The sequence below is a fragment of the Cajanus cajan genome, chromosome 5 (assembly GCF_000230855.2).
Source record: "Cajanus cajan strain Asha chromosome 5, NIPB_CcT2T_4, whole genome shotgun sequence".
Classification (NCBI taxonomy): Eukaryota; Viridiplantae; Streptophyta; class Magnoliopsida; order Fabales; family Fabaceae; genus Cajanus; species Cajanus cajan.
The window spans coordinates 69,196,419-69,213,286 of record NC_138521.1 but is presented as its reverse complement, the minus strand read 5'-3'; the positions used below and the strand labels follow the sequence as shown (position 1 = coordinate 69,213,286).

Here is a 16,868-nt window from a genome sequence, read left to right as displayed (position 1 = left end):
ATATGATTTGGTTCGTTTAGTCTATGAATTTAGTTCAACTTATAAATATATAATTTATATAAATAATTTTAATTTAATTTCAACTTATTAAAATTTGAAGAAATATTCAAAACTTAGTTATAAATAATAATAATAACAACAACAATAATAATAATATAAAAAAATAGGAACCTTAGGGTTTCATAATTATGAATTGAGTTTTCAATTACAAGACATAGTAATTTTTATTTATGCATACTTTTGTTAGAGTTATATTTTTTTGGAGCTATATATTATAATCTTGCAAAACTAATGAAATGAGTTTTAATGTCATAAAAAAACTTTAACAATCTAAAATCTATTAATGATTAAAACTTAAAATGTATAGGATTCAAAAATCTAATTATTAATTCATTTGATTCGAGTTAATCAGTTAAATCAAAATATTTGCAAGCTTGAATTGAATCAAATTTGAATTGGAAAAAAAAAGTTCATGCCGCACTTAAGTCAAGAATCAAACTGAGCCAAACTTTAGCAAGTCGAGCCAAACTATGTTGAGTTTGGCTCTACTCATCTCATTTTCAACCCTATTTGGAGTGGTTATCTTAGAGTACTTACATCTTCTCTACATATAATTGACTCTAATGTTTTCTCTAATAAACTTTGTCGGTGACTCCTCCAATTTTATTAGCTCATTATAACTCTAAGTGCAAAATTGAGTACACATACTTTGTGAGTAGCACTGTCAAAGAGAATAACAAGAAAAACATGTACTTTTCTGGATGACTATTACCACACACAAAAAAGGCATTCATTCTAAAGAAGTTAGCAATAAGTTAATTCACAGAGGAAGGTTAAAGGTTGATTTGTGCAAAATAAGAGAAAAGAGATGAATAAGAAAAAGAAATGAGTAGGAAAAGAAGTTAGTAAAATTTCTCTACTTAATAAAATGTAATTCAACTTCTAAATATTCTAAAGTTGATAGTCTTCCTTGACTTGTTGAAGATTGTTTGAATGATTTTCTTGATTTACTCTTCATGTATTTGTCACCACCTATTATTATCTCAAACATCAATATAGGAGGATTAATTAAGATAAGAACTAAAAATAAGTCAGGTTGAGTTGAACTAGTTTAAATGGATAATATTTGACTTAATTTGAAACCTGACTTGAACTTGACATAAATATTTTTTTAGTCCAAACTAGATTTAAATTAGTGAATAGTTCAATTCAATCTGTTAGTTCAAATTACATAAACCAAGAGTAAAAATTTTTGAATTCTATACATTTCAAAATTTTTAGTTTATTTATAAATTCTAGATAAAATGATTGTTTGAGGTTTTTTGAAAAAACAAAACATAATTTATTCTATTAACTTACAACCTAAAAAATTACTCTCCCTTACATAAAATAATAGAAAACTCAATTTATAACTATGAAACTTTAAGGTGCATATTTCTTATCTTATTATTAACTTATAACTAAGTTTTGAAGATTCTTTCAAATTTTTATAAGCTTGAAAATAAATAGAAAGTAAATTATATATATATATATATATATATATTACATTTATATGTTGAGTTAATTCATGAATTGAATAAGTTGAATTATAATTTATTTGTGGAACTCAATTTTTAGTTTAAGTTTAACTTATTTAATTCATGAATCAAGTTCAGCAAGTTATATTATAAAATCAAATTTTAAACTAATTTTAGTTTAAGTTCAATTTATTTAATCCATGAATCAAGTTCAATAAGCAAATTATAAAATTAAATTTTGAACTATTTTTATGTTGATTAAATTCATTTCCTCCTTTCTCTTGGCATACTTCCCTAACTGATTAATATAAGGTTGCGGTTAAAATGAAAATGACAAAATCTCAACAAAGGCATATGGGAATGTCATTCTCTATGGGACAAAAGTAAAAAACTTGATCAAGATTTGTCGCAATGGTCCTCATTCTACCGCTACAAATTCTATGCCAAGGGAATAAGCTCCTATTAAATGAATATCCAATGATCCAAAACTTAATCATATATAAGTTCCATATATGTTGCAAGAAAAATAACATCTATATCAAATGGGAGAATAATTTCATTAGAATTTCATACAATGATCTAAGATTGAGAAATAGCCTAGCTTAAAGTGCACAAATATTGCCAAATCCAAGTTAGAGAATAGATAAACGCTACAATACACATCTAATTTGATCTTCATAAGTATAAAAGAAAAAATTCACTCTTAAAAAATAAATAAGATATTGAACATCTAATATTAATGCACAATAATCTAAATTTCCTAACCTAATTTTGAGTTTTAATAATAAATATTCTTCTTAAAATTATACCTTAATTTAGATGAAGATTAGAATGGATCATCTTTGTAGGTGGTTCACCATGCACTACTATTTTTGTCCCTTAGATTAATATGAGACATGGATTATAAAAGTGTACCTTCAACATTATATCTTAGCAATTCATCTTTTCCTAGTGCACTATCGTCAAACACGATTTTCGTGGACGATGCTACCACTTTTTTTATTCTTTCCCTCTTCTTATTCTTCGCCCATACTTGGGTCTTGTTTTTGTTTTGCATGTTTGATGCAAAAAGGCAAGCAAATGCAAGTCTCATGTTACAATAGAGCAGGCAAGTGTAGACCACGTTGCGAATGCATGCAACAAGGGTGTCAAATTGCAAAGCACAATGTGGCGCGAGGTAGTGGATCACGACCAGAGCATCACCAAAGGCAATTTCCAGTGACGACACCATTTTTACTTATTTTCTCTTTTGTTCTTTTTCCATGAGTGTGAATTTGTCACTTGAGTACAGAAATGTTGCACGAGTGCAGATCTTCCACGATGCACGAGTTCAAATCTATCACGAGAAAGTACGAATCTGCTACAATAGAGACTCACAAGTGCAAATCTACCACGTGAGTGCAAATTAATATTTCATGATGCAATGGCTCATGAGTTCAAATTTGTTGCAACAAAGTACGTATCTATTGAAAGGAGACGTGAGTGCGAAGTGTGAATTAATGCAGCAAAGATGTGCTAGTGCATCCAAGTATGGTTTGTTGTTTGCCTAATGGGTGTTCTAGAATGGAACAATTTACATGAACAACTTGTTTAGTGTTAGACATCGAGATATGGAATCTAACCGAGACATTCTTCCTTCTTTAGGGAAGAGAAATGGAGAAGCAAAATTATAAGTGGATAGGCATTCTAGAAATGGACAACAACATTTCAGTGGTGGTAGATAGTAGTGAAGATTGTTAGGAAGAAAAAAAAATAAAATAATTATAATATTCTAGTATACCCTATATTAATCTAACAGCTATTAATTTTTGTGCAAGATAAACCACATGTCAAAGTGGTTCACCTTTAACTTTATCTCAAATTGAATATAAGTCCTTAATAATATAAAAAAGTTGGACTTAAATCTATCAACAATATTCTAAACATGTCTTTAACTTTATTATTACTAGCTCCCATAATGTTATAGGAGATAATAATGAAAACATCCTTCAACTCAATCATAAATAATTCTATAAACATAAGATCTACGAAACTATCATTAAGCACTAAGGCCCATAGCACTAGATGTGCTTCAAAATGATGTTTTTCATATTAATATATATTTCAAAAATGTTTATTTTAGCTTTTATGTAAAATTTTATATTTTACCAAATATCTGATGAATACATGTTTAATTAATACATTTGCATAACAAATTTGTATTCATTGGATGGGTAGTGAAGAATTGCTACCCATATTCATTCATATTTCTTATGTTTAATGTGAATAGTAAATGTAGAATGTAATTAGACTTTATTTTAGGGAAAAAAAATCAATATAATTTTAACATGCTTATAAGGACTACAGAGGAGAATAATTTTCTTTTTTTAAAACTAGTTATTAAACACTTCCAAGGTAGACGCGCTGCTTGACCTTGTACGTCATTTTTACATTAGAACTGGGAGCCAAAGAGTGAAGGTTATAAGCAGATAAGATCACCAAAATTATTCACAATTTTGTAGACGACTTGTGTATATGAACTGAACTTTTAACTGCTTGAATGAGGACAGTAACAGTAAATGAAATTTTCCGCCCATCTATAACTAATGGCATTCAAATGTTTATTAGTCATCTCTATATATTAAAGAAAAACAATTATCTTGAAAAAAATGTTTTTAAACATTTTTTCTACATGAAATTTTTTAATAATTCTCTTGGCTTTTATATATTTTAATTTTTATTTATCATATTTATAAATTAAATCAATCATATATATTAAATTTAAACAATTATCATGAAAAATTTGTTTGCTACGAGAGAATTGTGTTTTTTTTAACTACTTACCTATTCCAATTTTATATATATATATTTACAAGTCAATCCCTGTATATTTATAGGATTAACCATATGGTTGAGAAAGGTTTTGGAATAGATAGAAGTATAAAACCTACAATTTAATTCTCATTTTATCAAAAAACAAAAATGGACACGTTAACATTTTTAAATATTTTTCTTCAACAAGAAAGTTTATAAAAATTCTTTTAACTTCTTATATATTTCAATTTTTATCTATCTTTATTTATAAATTAAATGAATATTTTAAAAGTAAAATATCAATAATTAAAATAATCATTATATATGTAAATATAATTTATATATTTAAATACAGTATTTATTTGTGTGTGTATATATATATATATAAAATAAAGATTTAGCCTCGACAGGCTAAAATTACAAATACTCCAACTTGCACGAAGCCTATGATCAAGATGCTGGCTGCCCATTAGAGACTAACATTCCAATACGCTTGTCCAAACACGTAGGGGCTGCCGAACGTTATTGCAGTGAATATTAATGATTACTTGAATCGAGCATTGCTTAAAGTTTTATGGTGAAAGAAATCCAATAATTCCTTGGGCTGCAGTGCTACGAGAACGAACAATTGTTCATGGCATGCTACTTTCCAAAACCACATGACATGTTTAAACAAAACTAACTAGGGTTTCTTAATTTTTACTACAACAACCACGTTTCACCAAGTCCTCAATAGCCGTTATAATTTTATTAGGATCGCAAGCACCGAAGAAATTTTGCAAGTTTTCTGTCCCTAAAATTAATGGTTGAGTTATAATTTATATTTAAGCAAATATTATGGTACAAGACGATGATCTGGGTAGGGCATTTCCCTTGCATGTATTTTGAATCCCACATCCTAGGGCAGAGTGATTAGCGAAATCTGGACAATGAGGGCCAAAATAACTCGGCAATGCAAATAAACTGTTACAATTCACTTGGGATCAAAATGAAGCCGGTGGGCCCCTCCCCTCCTACCTTTAAACATTAGATAAGAGATCCTGTTCACAGCCATTTAAAATCTGCAACATCTGTTATGTGCCGCCTAGAGCTCAACCCATCAAAGTTCAAACTCCTGGAGTGAAACGAAAAACCCTATGTTAGCACCCAAATTATAAAAATAGTACAACATAGCCTATCCAACATCTTTTGACATTCACAGCAAATGCAATTCACAAGCCCACCATCTCCAAACATCCCATCAAACTCGTAATAACGATAAAATGTGTCATTATCTAAATTAAAAATGACTGCAGCTTCAGTATTTTTAAAAATTCCAAAATAATTTATTCTCGTTTTTCAATGTAATATAAAAAATAATGCATTTGTTGATTGAGAATGAAGCTATTTTAGTAAAATTGTATGAAAACATTATATATTTAATGCTGTTGTTAATCTATGTAAAAACTTTGAACCGCAATCATTTTAAGACGAAGGGAGTAATAAATATTCATTATTCATCATATGAATTGCAAGTTGCAAGCATTCAAAGAGGGGATAGATGAGTGAGTTCAAGGACACGAACCTGCAGGCTTATTTTTCCACATCAACTCTTGTGTAGAATGAATACCCTGAAATGGATTCAGCAATTATGATTAGACTACAAGGGATAATAAAATGAACGGAAAGTGTGTGAAATGAAACTATAATACCTGTGAGTAACGAACAGGATCACCACTAGAAATGACCGATGCATGCAAGTGTTTATAACCAACTTCCTGAAAAGCAAACAATTTTCAATCAAATAAAAAAGAGAGACAGCTAAATATTAATAATACAAAGAGCAATAGAGGCCACATATATTAACTTGAGTTTTTATTGCGGTTAAGCAAATATGGACAAAAATAGTATTACCTGAACATTTTGAGGACCCGCAGCTCCATATGCCTGGAACTAAAATAGGACAAAGGAAAGTCACCAACATAAAATCCCTTTCAATGTCAAAATGAAGTATGTAAATGTCAGAGATGCTTACTGAAGAAGACAAAGGCTGCTGTATTTGTTGCTGAGGGAGAACCTGTCCTTGGAGATGACTTTGGGGTTGAACCTGTTGGATATGTACAGCTTGTTGGGCAGGTAGTATTGAAGGTTGTGTCTGAATTTGGGACTGCTGAACAGATGACCTTCGCTGTTGCTTTTGTTCATATAACGTCAATTCCTCAGGTTTTTCCCACTATAGGTTGGTTCTAGCAAACGTTAGTTCCACAAATATAATTAAAATAGCTAAAATAATGGCAACTCAAATTAATACTTACCCGACTTTCACCAATGACACTGTTATAGTAATACTTGAAGCCCTCCGGAGAGATATGTTCTGTCCAGTTACATTTGGCAAGAGCCATGTTCTGGCTTATTGCAGCTGGTAAGGCAGAAGTAGCAGGAGTGGATGAAGGCACATCTGCAGCTGGTGCAGCTGCATGAGTGCTGGCCACTACTTGTGCTACATTTCCAACCCATTGAGACTACAGGAATACAAAATCAGCACACAGTCATTATTATGAAAGCATCTGCTAATACGCCCAAGAAAATTATAAATGATGCAGCCTAGATCATAGCATAATGAGAAAACTAAAAAAAGAAGAGATTTTGCGTACAACCAGTCCCATTAGACACCAATAAATTAGGTCTTATCAAATCAATTTGAAGAATACAATCCATGGAAAATGCAAATATCAAGAAATTTTCATTGTACAACTGATTTGCACCAAACTTCATAGATCAGTCTGATCAAAGCAAATTAAGCAAGAATACTGGTCAACTTGTGACACCTTGTACTAGGAGAGATGTGGAACAGCTAACAGAATTCAAATTAAAATATAATATTGGCAGAGTTTAACAAAACATACCTGCTTTTTAGTAGTTTCTGCATTTTGCTGCAATGTCAATGCTTGACTAGAAGGTTGCATCATCTGCAATTGTTGTTGAAGCTGGGAAAAGGCCTGCTGAGATGAATGAAAACTTGCTTGCAAAGTCTGTGTCTGTTGTGACAACATCTGAGCTAATGGAGAAGGGGATTGCTGAAGAGGCTGAAGTGGCTGTTGCTGCACAGAGGGAGGAACTTGTTGATTTGGAGTAGTAAATGCAGTATTAGATTGCTTTCCGGTATCAAGAGGGGTCTGAGGAATTGCAGTAGACAAAGCACCCTGTTGAGCTTGGGACTGAGATGTTGGAAACTGTGCACTTACTCCATGCATCTGCTGAGACAGAAGAGGACCAGCAGAGAGAGGGGGGCCATGCTGCCTAAGAGATGTTTGTGGGTAGGGAACAGGTGCTTGAGGATACATCTGGTGGGAAGGTGGCAGTTCCTGAGATGATTGAATAGGTTTCTGCATTGGTGATACTTGTTGATTGACTGGTGGAATTTGTGGCATGGGCTGATTGAAATTCTGAGGGGGAAAAAAATAATAATACATTTAAAGCTACCAAAGAGGAACTAAAGCCTAATTATTAATTAATATCAAGTCTAAATTGTGTGCAAGGAATCTTAGTAAACAATATACCTGTTGTGACATCGATGGCACAGACTGAACTTGATAACGACCATCTATGGAGCCACCCAAGCCAGTCATAGGACCACCCTATATTTGTTAAAGCATACTATAAGCAACAGTATTTGTGAATGTTGTGTAGAGCAAAATACAGATACTTGAAAAATAAAATAAAATAAAATAGAGAAACAACAACAAACAAATGCATTTAACTAGCAATTAGGAGCCAATATTTTGTCAAATATCAAATTTGATTCAAATTTAAATATATTACAGGAAAATTCTAGTGACACACTCTTTTCAAACCCGCCCCACTATATCTTAGTTGAAATACAATCAATCCCACTAAATGATGTTGATTAGTTAAGTCCTAATCCCTATTTAGTAGAATCCAATTGTATTTTATCCAATAATAGTGAACAGTTGTCAAGTTAACTCTCTGTCAAACTATTTCCCAGATAAACTCAGCCAAAGTGTAAAGTGTAAACTCGCATGAACTCTCGGGTTAAAAAGTGAGTCATTGAGTTTGAAATTAAATGTAATTTTTGCTCCCCATAGTCACAATGTTTTATTAGGATCAAATGATTTGAAGAAATTAACTCCCTTTTTAAATGTTTTCACTTTATTAACTTGAGATTTTATTAATTTATATATGATTTGGTCAATTATGTAGTTTGGTCTTATTCAGTACTAATACTATCATGCTATATTATTGTGGTTTGCTACTTTGCTTTATTATGAAATTAAAATTTTGAATTATTGTTGTCTTAAGAGTATTATATTATACATATATGTCATTAATGTATTTAAATTAAAAGACATAGGAGGATAATGTGTATTCAGGATTAGATCTATGTTGACACATAAAACTCAAAGTATTGTTTTTCATTCTTTTGATTACATTAGTTGACAACAAAAAAATAATAATGTCAATGCCCTACTGGGCCAAACTCCACTGTAGTCTGCTGAGTGCCAACAGTTTAGCAGCAAGAAATCATAGCATCTACCCAAAATGCAAAACTAAAGCAACAATAAATATACATTTTAAAAATGAAAAAGGTGGGATGTTGGTGCATTTTGCATTAGATATTTGGATTTAAGGTAAATCAAATTTATACTTACTGCATTTGTAGGCAATGCCATGTCACCAGATCTTGGAAGCAATGGTGGTCCCATGCCATGAAGACCAGCATTAGAGGAAGGCCCCATATTAGGCGGATGCATTGGACGCCAAGCATTAGGGGGAGGCATACGATCACCCATAGGATCTGTAATATTAGACGGATGTCTGCAAATAGGAATTACAGAAGAAATTATTGTAATAAGTCCTAACCTGACAAGAAGGTAATAGGGGAACCATACAAAAAGTAGAAGGAAGAAGTAAAGGTGGGAGGATACCTTGTGCCTGGTGCATCAAATCTAGGACCGAATCCTGGGCCACCAAATGAAAGACCCCTAAAGCAAGACAAACAAAATTTTAAAAAACTACTGTGCATATATACATAACATGCATTTGAATCGTGGCACATCTAAAGGATACATGGTCAGAACAACAGTTTGGTATTGATATTTATCTTTATTTTTGCATCAATACAGAAGTTGATTCATATTCCAAGCACACATGTCAAGAATTCTTCATGTAATTATGTGTAATTGTGTAATAAAGTTCAAGGTGAAAAAGAAATTCCTTCCCTTCATCCCTGATGAACAGAAGTATATAAGTGACAAGAAAGAAGAAATGACTTTTTGGAGTAAAAAATCAGGATCAACAAAAAATCTATTCCGTCAACTTGTACAACAAATCCTAGACTTGTTTTAGACCTCTTCCATTTGAAGAGGTGCCTTTTTAAAATGTGAACTATCCAAACTAAAGAAAGCAAACATCCCAGAATTATGGTCCAAATTCAAATTGCCAACTAAAAGAATACTTCTTGCCTAGGATTGATTTCATATTCATATCAGTGAGCACAAGTCAATTTCTGGATCAAGTTTAAACAGTCCGTTGCTCCATGCTATGTTTAATTAGTTAACCTTAACCTTAAAATGCACATTCATGCTTAAAGATTATCAATTAGACAAGACAAACCTGGAATCTCCTTGACGAGGCCTTTTGGGATCAGCAAACCGAACAATTAGTGGTTGCTCACAACCCTATGCAGAAAAATACAAGATTAACCGGAATGCTTTCTTAAGGAGAATTATTAAAAGGAAAAAAAAATATAGAATTTTTTTCTTACTCTCATTGTGTAGGTTCCATTAAGTCCATTAATAGCCGCCAGAGCCATATCTCTGTGAGAGTATTTAACAAAACCACATCCTTCAACCAAAATAAGAGAAAATATTATATATTGAGTATTGACATCAAACACACATGCATACAGAGACACAAAAATGTAACCCCAGAATAAAAAATTGTGATGCCTCCAAACATTGAAGGGAATGGTCAAAAACAATAGCACACATTGCACCAACCAATTCATACTTTCCTCAAGAACATTTATGAAACTGAAGCACACAGAAACCAACCCCTCACCCCCATGGTTCCACCCCTTACATGGTTTCCAGCTAATATCCCATATGGTAGAAAACGTACCACGACTTTGTTTCTTCTCATCACGCATAAGATATACATCTTCAATCCGACCATATTTTGAGAAAATCTGATGCAAGAGACAGTGAGACACCATCAATCAGTTCAATGTTAATAATAACAGAGGCATCATTAATCACAGGCATCAGGTCCCTTTGCCAAAGTTTCCCTTTTGCAAGACAACACAAAAAAAAAAAAAAAAAAAATACCCCACTAAAAATACTTGTATAACAGCCTCTACTGTAAAATTTTATTGCAGCAAGAAACATACTTCCTCAACTTCCTTTACAGAGGCCTGTTTGTTCAGAGAACCGACGAATAATTTGTACTCAACGGCACCTATCATGTAAATTAATGTGCATAAGCATGAAATAATCAGTATAATTGTCAGATGACTAATGACAATGATGCACTGACAAATACAAAAGCACATCCATGCATAAATTCTTCACCTAGAACAGCCTAATTTTCAAAAAAATCAGTTTCAGAGCATGTTCAGATGGAAATGGTATTGCTAGTTTTTTCTTTATCAACTAATTAGCTGTTCTAACCAAAAAGTAAATTTCAATAGCAGTTTTAAATATATTTCGGTAAAACACCAGGTGAATGTGAAACTACTACAATAGACAAGAGGTTTAGAGCATATGAATGAAGTTAATAAAAGTGACAAGCATAACGTCCCTAGAACTTCAATTAATTAACTATGACACAAGTTTCCATACGTAAAAGATGTTTCAAACATTTCATCAGATTTCATAAGGACCCCTCATGCAGCAGGTTGACAATCAGGCCAGAGAAAAGTAAAAAAAAAATTATGTAATCATTGTGTATTGTGTATATTATACATGTAGCAGTAAGAATGTTCAAGCCTAGCAGTGGCAATAAATATAAAATACTTACCAAGGCGTTCCCGTTCACCATCAGCATATCGCACTTGGATTGGACCAACACCCTAAATAATAATATTTAAGTGTCAGTAAATTACTAACTATAAGCTCTCCTCACTATTTATTATGTAGAATTCAGAAGCACGACTCACTCCAGGAAGAGTATGTTGATTGTGCAGTGCTCTAATTGCCTGATCAGCTTCTTCTGAGGTACCATATTTTATGAAACAGCAACCTGCATGACAAAGATACTTTATACCAGTTACATTAAAATATAACAGCCCCCCCCCCCCAAAATAGGTATCAATAAAAATAGATCCACAAAAAAATACATCTGACAGAAATAGGATAGAGGAAAACTAATTGTAATTGCAAAAAAATACTTGTAGCTTTACAAAACCCGTATAATCAATGTGTGACAGTAATTGTAAAAAACTAAGCCTAGCATTGTCTATACTCGATTAAATGAGATTGATTGTTCTAGTGTACTTTCTAACAACTATTTAGGGAAAGAAAAGACTAAGGAGAATTCATAAAGAGATAAAACAGAAACCACATTATATTTGAACACCTAGCTTTTAATAAGGCATCAAAGCCATATAAAATAAAATTTTCAACTGACGTCCAAGAACCAAGATAATTTCATAACAAGCAACCATACACAAAGCTACCAAGCATCAACTAATCAAATGATAGTTCCACAATAATCTTATTAGAGTATACTTGATTCTATATTTCTCACAAACATTTCTAGAAACAACTGCCAGTGCAGTGGCTTTAATGCTCTTATAGATTGAAAACTTAAAAAAGATTTAAAGGCACTAGAATTTCATGCACTTGAAATTTGGTTCCACGCAAATGTTGCACACATTCTATGCAGGTAATCCACATCAAATTAGGTAGGATCTTATGTGTCCAATAAAGAATTCTGTATTGTGCAATCCATCCACAAACAAAAAAATGGCTTGCAGCCAAAAGTTACTTGAATTTCTCGGTCAATGACCAATAACATGCTGATTTATCAGCATTCAATGGGGCAGCTAACTAGTTACTGCAGCCACAGCTGAATTTAACAATATATGACTAGCACATCATCAATAACTGCTTTTGTTAGAGCAAATAAACTCCTATTTTACATCTCCCATCAGAGTTTGACATATTCTCTGGGTTTATACCTCCCCAAAGCACAGAAAAACTGATCATTAATAATATTACCCATAGAAAAACTACAAACGGGTAGAGGCTTAATTAAGGCCACCACATTGCATAGATCCTCACAACAGCACCAGAAATACTATCATTTACTAATATGTCCACACAACTGCACCTATATAATATAAAAACCAGACTGCTTTCTTCCTGCGACTTGAAATCATACAAGGTTGCAATAAATTCTTGTGATGAAGCACAACTGTGATTCCAACTTTAGTATCAAACAAATAAAGGCCAGCGCTATGCAATATTTCAGAGCCGCTGAGAATCAAACCTTCCATGATGACCATTTGAACAACTATATTTCCTTCCATTAAACTTTATGCACCAACAGAATAGTCACTAAGAGTATAATGGGCCAATTGGCACCAGACCCAGTCAAATAGAGAAAGAAATACCTATTCATACCTGTCGTACTTTAAAATAAAAATGTATACATGATCACTGTTGTTATCCTAAACCAGTGCATTTCCAATTGTAAAACAACCACATAGCTTCTTAGAAAGATTTGCAAGGGGCTGCATTATTATAGGCAATCACAAACATCGTGTCACCAAGAAGCAAAATCATTGTTCAAAATGGGCACCATTCTAAAACCATAAGATATAGGAACATCAAATCCAACATGGAAGCATAACAATAACACCAAAACTACTTGCCTAGATTTTACATAAAACACAAATTATCAGCCATCAATCATGTCTTCAACAGATACCGCCCTGCCACTCATAAGTTAGCTAACGAAGTATCAATTCCAGCAAACACCACACACTAATATCAATCATCATCTACATTTAGTCATCCCAACTTCATGGCCGCCATTCATTCAATAAACACTTATTCACCAAAATATGAGAATTATTAATCCTTCAGAAATACATTGTGATTAACACCATTAAAATGTAATAATCCAAGTTCTTCCTCTGTTCCCTTTGTACAATAACAGACTGCTAAAATTTTGACATAAAAAGTCTACAAGCAACCAACTACAATCAAATGTTTGGGTAATGCCCCCACTGCTGCAGCTACGATTGCAAGAGCAAGATCTTTTGGTCCTCCAAGATCCCATCTGTTTACAGGTTTACATATTGTGGCTCCTTCAGTTATGACATGACGAAGGTTAAAAAGGATGGAACCCATACTAACAAGTCTGAACTTGTTGCAAAACAAACTGAGATGATGATGAGCTTATTTTTCTCTACCATCAGCCTCTCAAAAAACCTGAAATAAAGTGTATATGAATCAAAATATCCTCAGAATTTAATTAAAACAAATACCTTGATGTTGTCCTGTCTTTCTATCTTTGATGAGAGCAACCTCAATCACAGTCCCATGTTCTTCAAACAATGGCCGAATCTGGCATTAAATAATCAAATAATTCTTAGAACTTAGAAGATAATATTAGTCATTAATAAACCAAACTAAACGACAGTCAACATCCTTCAATGTTATAAAAAATAAGAAATCATTAGAATATAACTTACATCTTCTTCAGTGGCTGTTCGAGGAACAGATCCAACAAAAAGTTTGGCAAAACTTCCACCATCCAAACGATCTGAAAGGGAAAATGTGTTATTTGTTTCCATTACAACAGTGCTATAAGTGATATCTAAGTTAGAGAGACGATAGAATTGGTAAGGCAAAATTACAGCAATAATTGAAACTCTAGGTGGCTTCAAAACATACAGCCACTGCCAATGTTATTTCTTTTCGTTACACCAAAGCTAAAAGTGATATTGAACTTATAGAGATGTCAAAAGCAATAAGGCAAAATTACAGCAATAACTGAAACAACTCCAGTTTGCGACATAACATACAACCACTACCAAGCATTATACCACCCCACTAAATACTACTCCAGATTGACAGAATAAGTAAATCACCACATATCTAAAGTATCTGAGAGAGAAAAACTCATCATTAGTTTCCATTACACCAATGCTATAACTGATATCAAACTTAGAGAGATGACAAAAACAGTAAGGCAAAATTACGGCAATAACTGATATAACCAAGGTCATGACAAAACATAATAAGTAAATCACCACATATCTAAAAAATATAAGAGGGAAAAACATGTCATTTGTTTTCATTGCACCAATGCTATCAAACTTGGAGAGAGAAAAAGAACAGTAAGGCAAAATTACAGCAATAACTTATATAACCAAGGTCATGACAAAACACAATAAGTAAATCACCACATATCTAAAAAATCTAAGAGGGAAAAACATTATCATTTGTTCTTCTATTACACCAATGCTATGAGTAATATCAAACTTAAAGAGACAACAAAAACGGTAGGTCAAAATTACAGATATAACTGAAACAAGGACGTAACAAAACATACAACTACCACCAAGCCTTGTGCCACCCACTAATTGCTACTTCAGACTAAGACAATAAATCAATCACCGCATAATCTTGGGGCAGCCTCCACCCCCCCGACGTAAATTATAAAGCAACAATGCTCCAGCATCCCCATAGCCCCAAAAATAAATAAATAAATAAGCTGTTGTTTGCCACAAAAACAAAGGCCAGAACCGGCATTGTAAAATATCCAATTATTGGCCATATAAATTAGCACTCTTAAACCCTAACTCCTACCAATGGTTTAAAGACTATGGCCTCAATTTGATAAACTCCTCCATAAACACTCATCGAAGAATAGGATAAAATGAATTAATTAATCTTCTCTAGTAAACTAAAATCAATTTCCCACATTAGTTAAAATCAACTTCTCCCATGTTTTCCTCTCCTATAAACAAAATGCTTACCGAGAAGCTTATCCAAACAAGACCTGTATGCTGAATAATATCCGGAGAAAAGCAAAACCTATATGCTCATCATGCCCCATGTTAAAGCAACCCTAAAAGCAATAGCTATATGCTCAATTCAAGATGCCCCATGTTCAAGCAACCCTAAAAGCAATAGCTATATGATCAACACGCCCCACGTTCAAGCAACCCTAAAAGCAATAAACATTCTACGAAGTTGCAAATAATACTACCAAACGTCAACCGCAACAATTGAAGTTCTTCGAAAATTATAAAAAAGAAAACCCTATGTTTAACCCTCAACATTCTCGAACCAAACAAAACAAATAACAGAAGAGGATAAAAAAACTCACCGGGAGAACCACCGCGTCCGGAGAAAGGAAACCCTCGTTTCTGGCCGGCAAGCGGCGGTGGCGGCTGGTGGCCGTTGAATCCGAATTCCCCAGGACCCTCGCCGCCCATCGGCCGGAAGCCCCCGCCCCTGCCGGGAGAGCGACGCGGCGGACTGTCGAAGGCGCGGTGGTGCGGGGGGGCGGCGGAGCGGAAGCCGCCGGGGCTCCGACGCGAGTTGTGGTAGGTCATGGGAGAATCGGAGAAGCGCGAGTGGGAGTGGCCCCTGTTGGAGTGACGATAGTTATCATTGTTGTTGTTGTAACGCTCTCCTCTGTGCCTATCCAGCTTGGCTTAACACGGCGAAACCCTAACCGAAACCCTAGAGAGAGAGAGAGAGAGAGAAAGAGAGAGAAAGCGAAGTGAGTGCGGAGAGAAATGTGTTCCTTTGCTCTCCGGTGGAGTGACACCTTTTCTGGCTACGATGCTACACACAACAATCATAAATTCATAATTAATAAATAACGAATGAGACGACGAAGAAGAAAGGAACGACGACTTGACCCCTGTTTGTTTGTGCCAGCAGACTGTACCATTTCTACTAATGGGCCGGCCCACTCACTCCCTTTTTATCTCGGCCCTTTCGCTACTTTCAATACTATTTCTCATTTCTTAAATCTAACTCTCCATTACTCACACTCTCTTTAATATAATTCTTTAATTTAGGCTTTTCATTTTTTTTAAATCTATTATTGCCACATGAGATTTAAGTTATTCACGCTAACTTAAGTTATTAACATATCATCACTTTCATTTATTTTTTCATAATCAGGTGTCATTTTTTTCTTATATGCTTTATTCTTATAAAAAAAATTATACTTTCATTATAATTTTGTGTTTAATTTAGTTAAAAAATAAAAAATATGTTTAAACTAATAACTTTTTATATTAAGTTTTATTTTATTTTTACAATCGTATGAAAATTTCTTTTTTGGCATATTTTTTTTCATAATTATACATTAACAACTTCTATAAAAACTCATTTATATATATATATATATATATATATATATATATATATATGTATGTATATATATATATACACATATATATTATTTAGTAATATATATTTCATGAATTAATAGTAATGTATTGCATTTATTATGTCTAATAAATATATTGCATTTTATATTATGATTAAATTTAATTATATATCATATTTAATAAATTTCATGAAA

The 16,868-nt window shown here is 33.0% G+C and overlaps 1 protein-coding gene across 1 annotated transcript; it reads right to left on the bottom strand.

Annotated features, from left to right (window-relative positions):
• Nucleotides 1-5,084: 5,084 nt before the first annotated feature.
• FCA (flowering time control protein FCA) lies at nucleotides 5,085-16,168 on the bottom strand. The gene is made up of 19 exons (XM_020374612.3): nucleotides 15,654-16,168; nucleotides 14,011-14,081; nucleotides 13,804-13,882; nucleotides 11,467-11,549; nucleotides 11,328-11,379; nucleotides 10,699-10,766; nucleotides 10,431-10,497; nucleotides 10,075-10,154; nucleotides 9,924-9,988; nucleotides 9,236-9,292; nucleotides 8,960-9,125; nucleotides 7,850-7,927; nucleotides 7,196-7,735; nucleotides 6,605-6,811; nucleotides 6,325-6,522; nucleotides 6,204-6,242; nucleotides 6,002-6,067; nucleotides 5,875-5,920; nucleotides 5,085-5,424 (listed from the first exon to the last, which is right to left on the bottom strand). Exons 1-19 carry the CDS (start codon nucleotides 15,880-15,882, stop codon nucleotides 5,417-5,419), a joined length of 2,199 nt encoding a protein of 732 aa, XP_020230201.1. The 5' UTR covers nucleotides 15,883-16,168; the 3' UTR covers nucleotides 5,085-5,416.
• Between the last annotated feature and the right edge of the window lie 700 nt (nucleotides 16,169-16,868).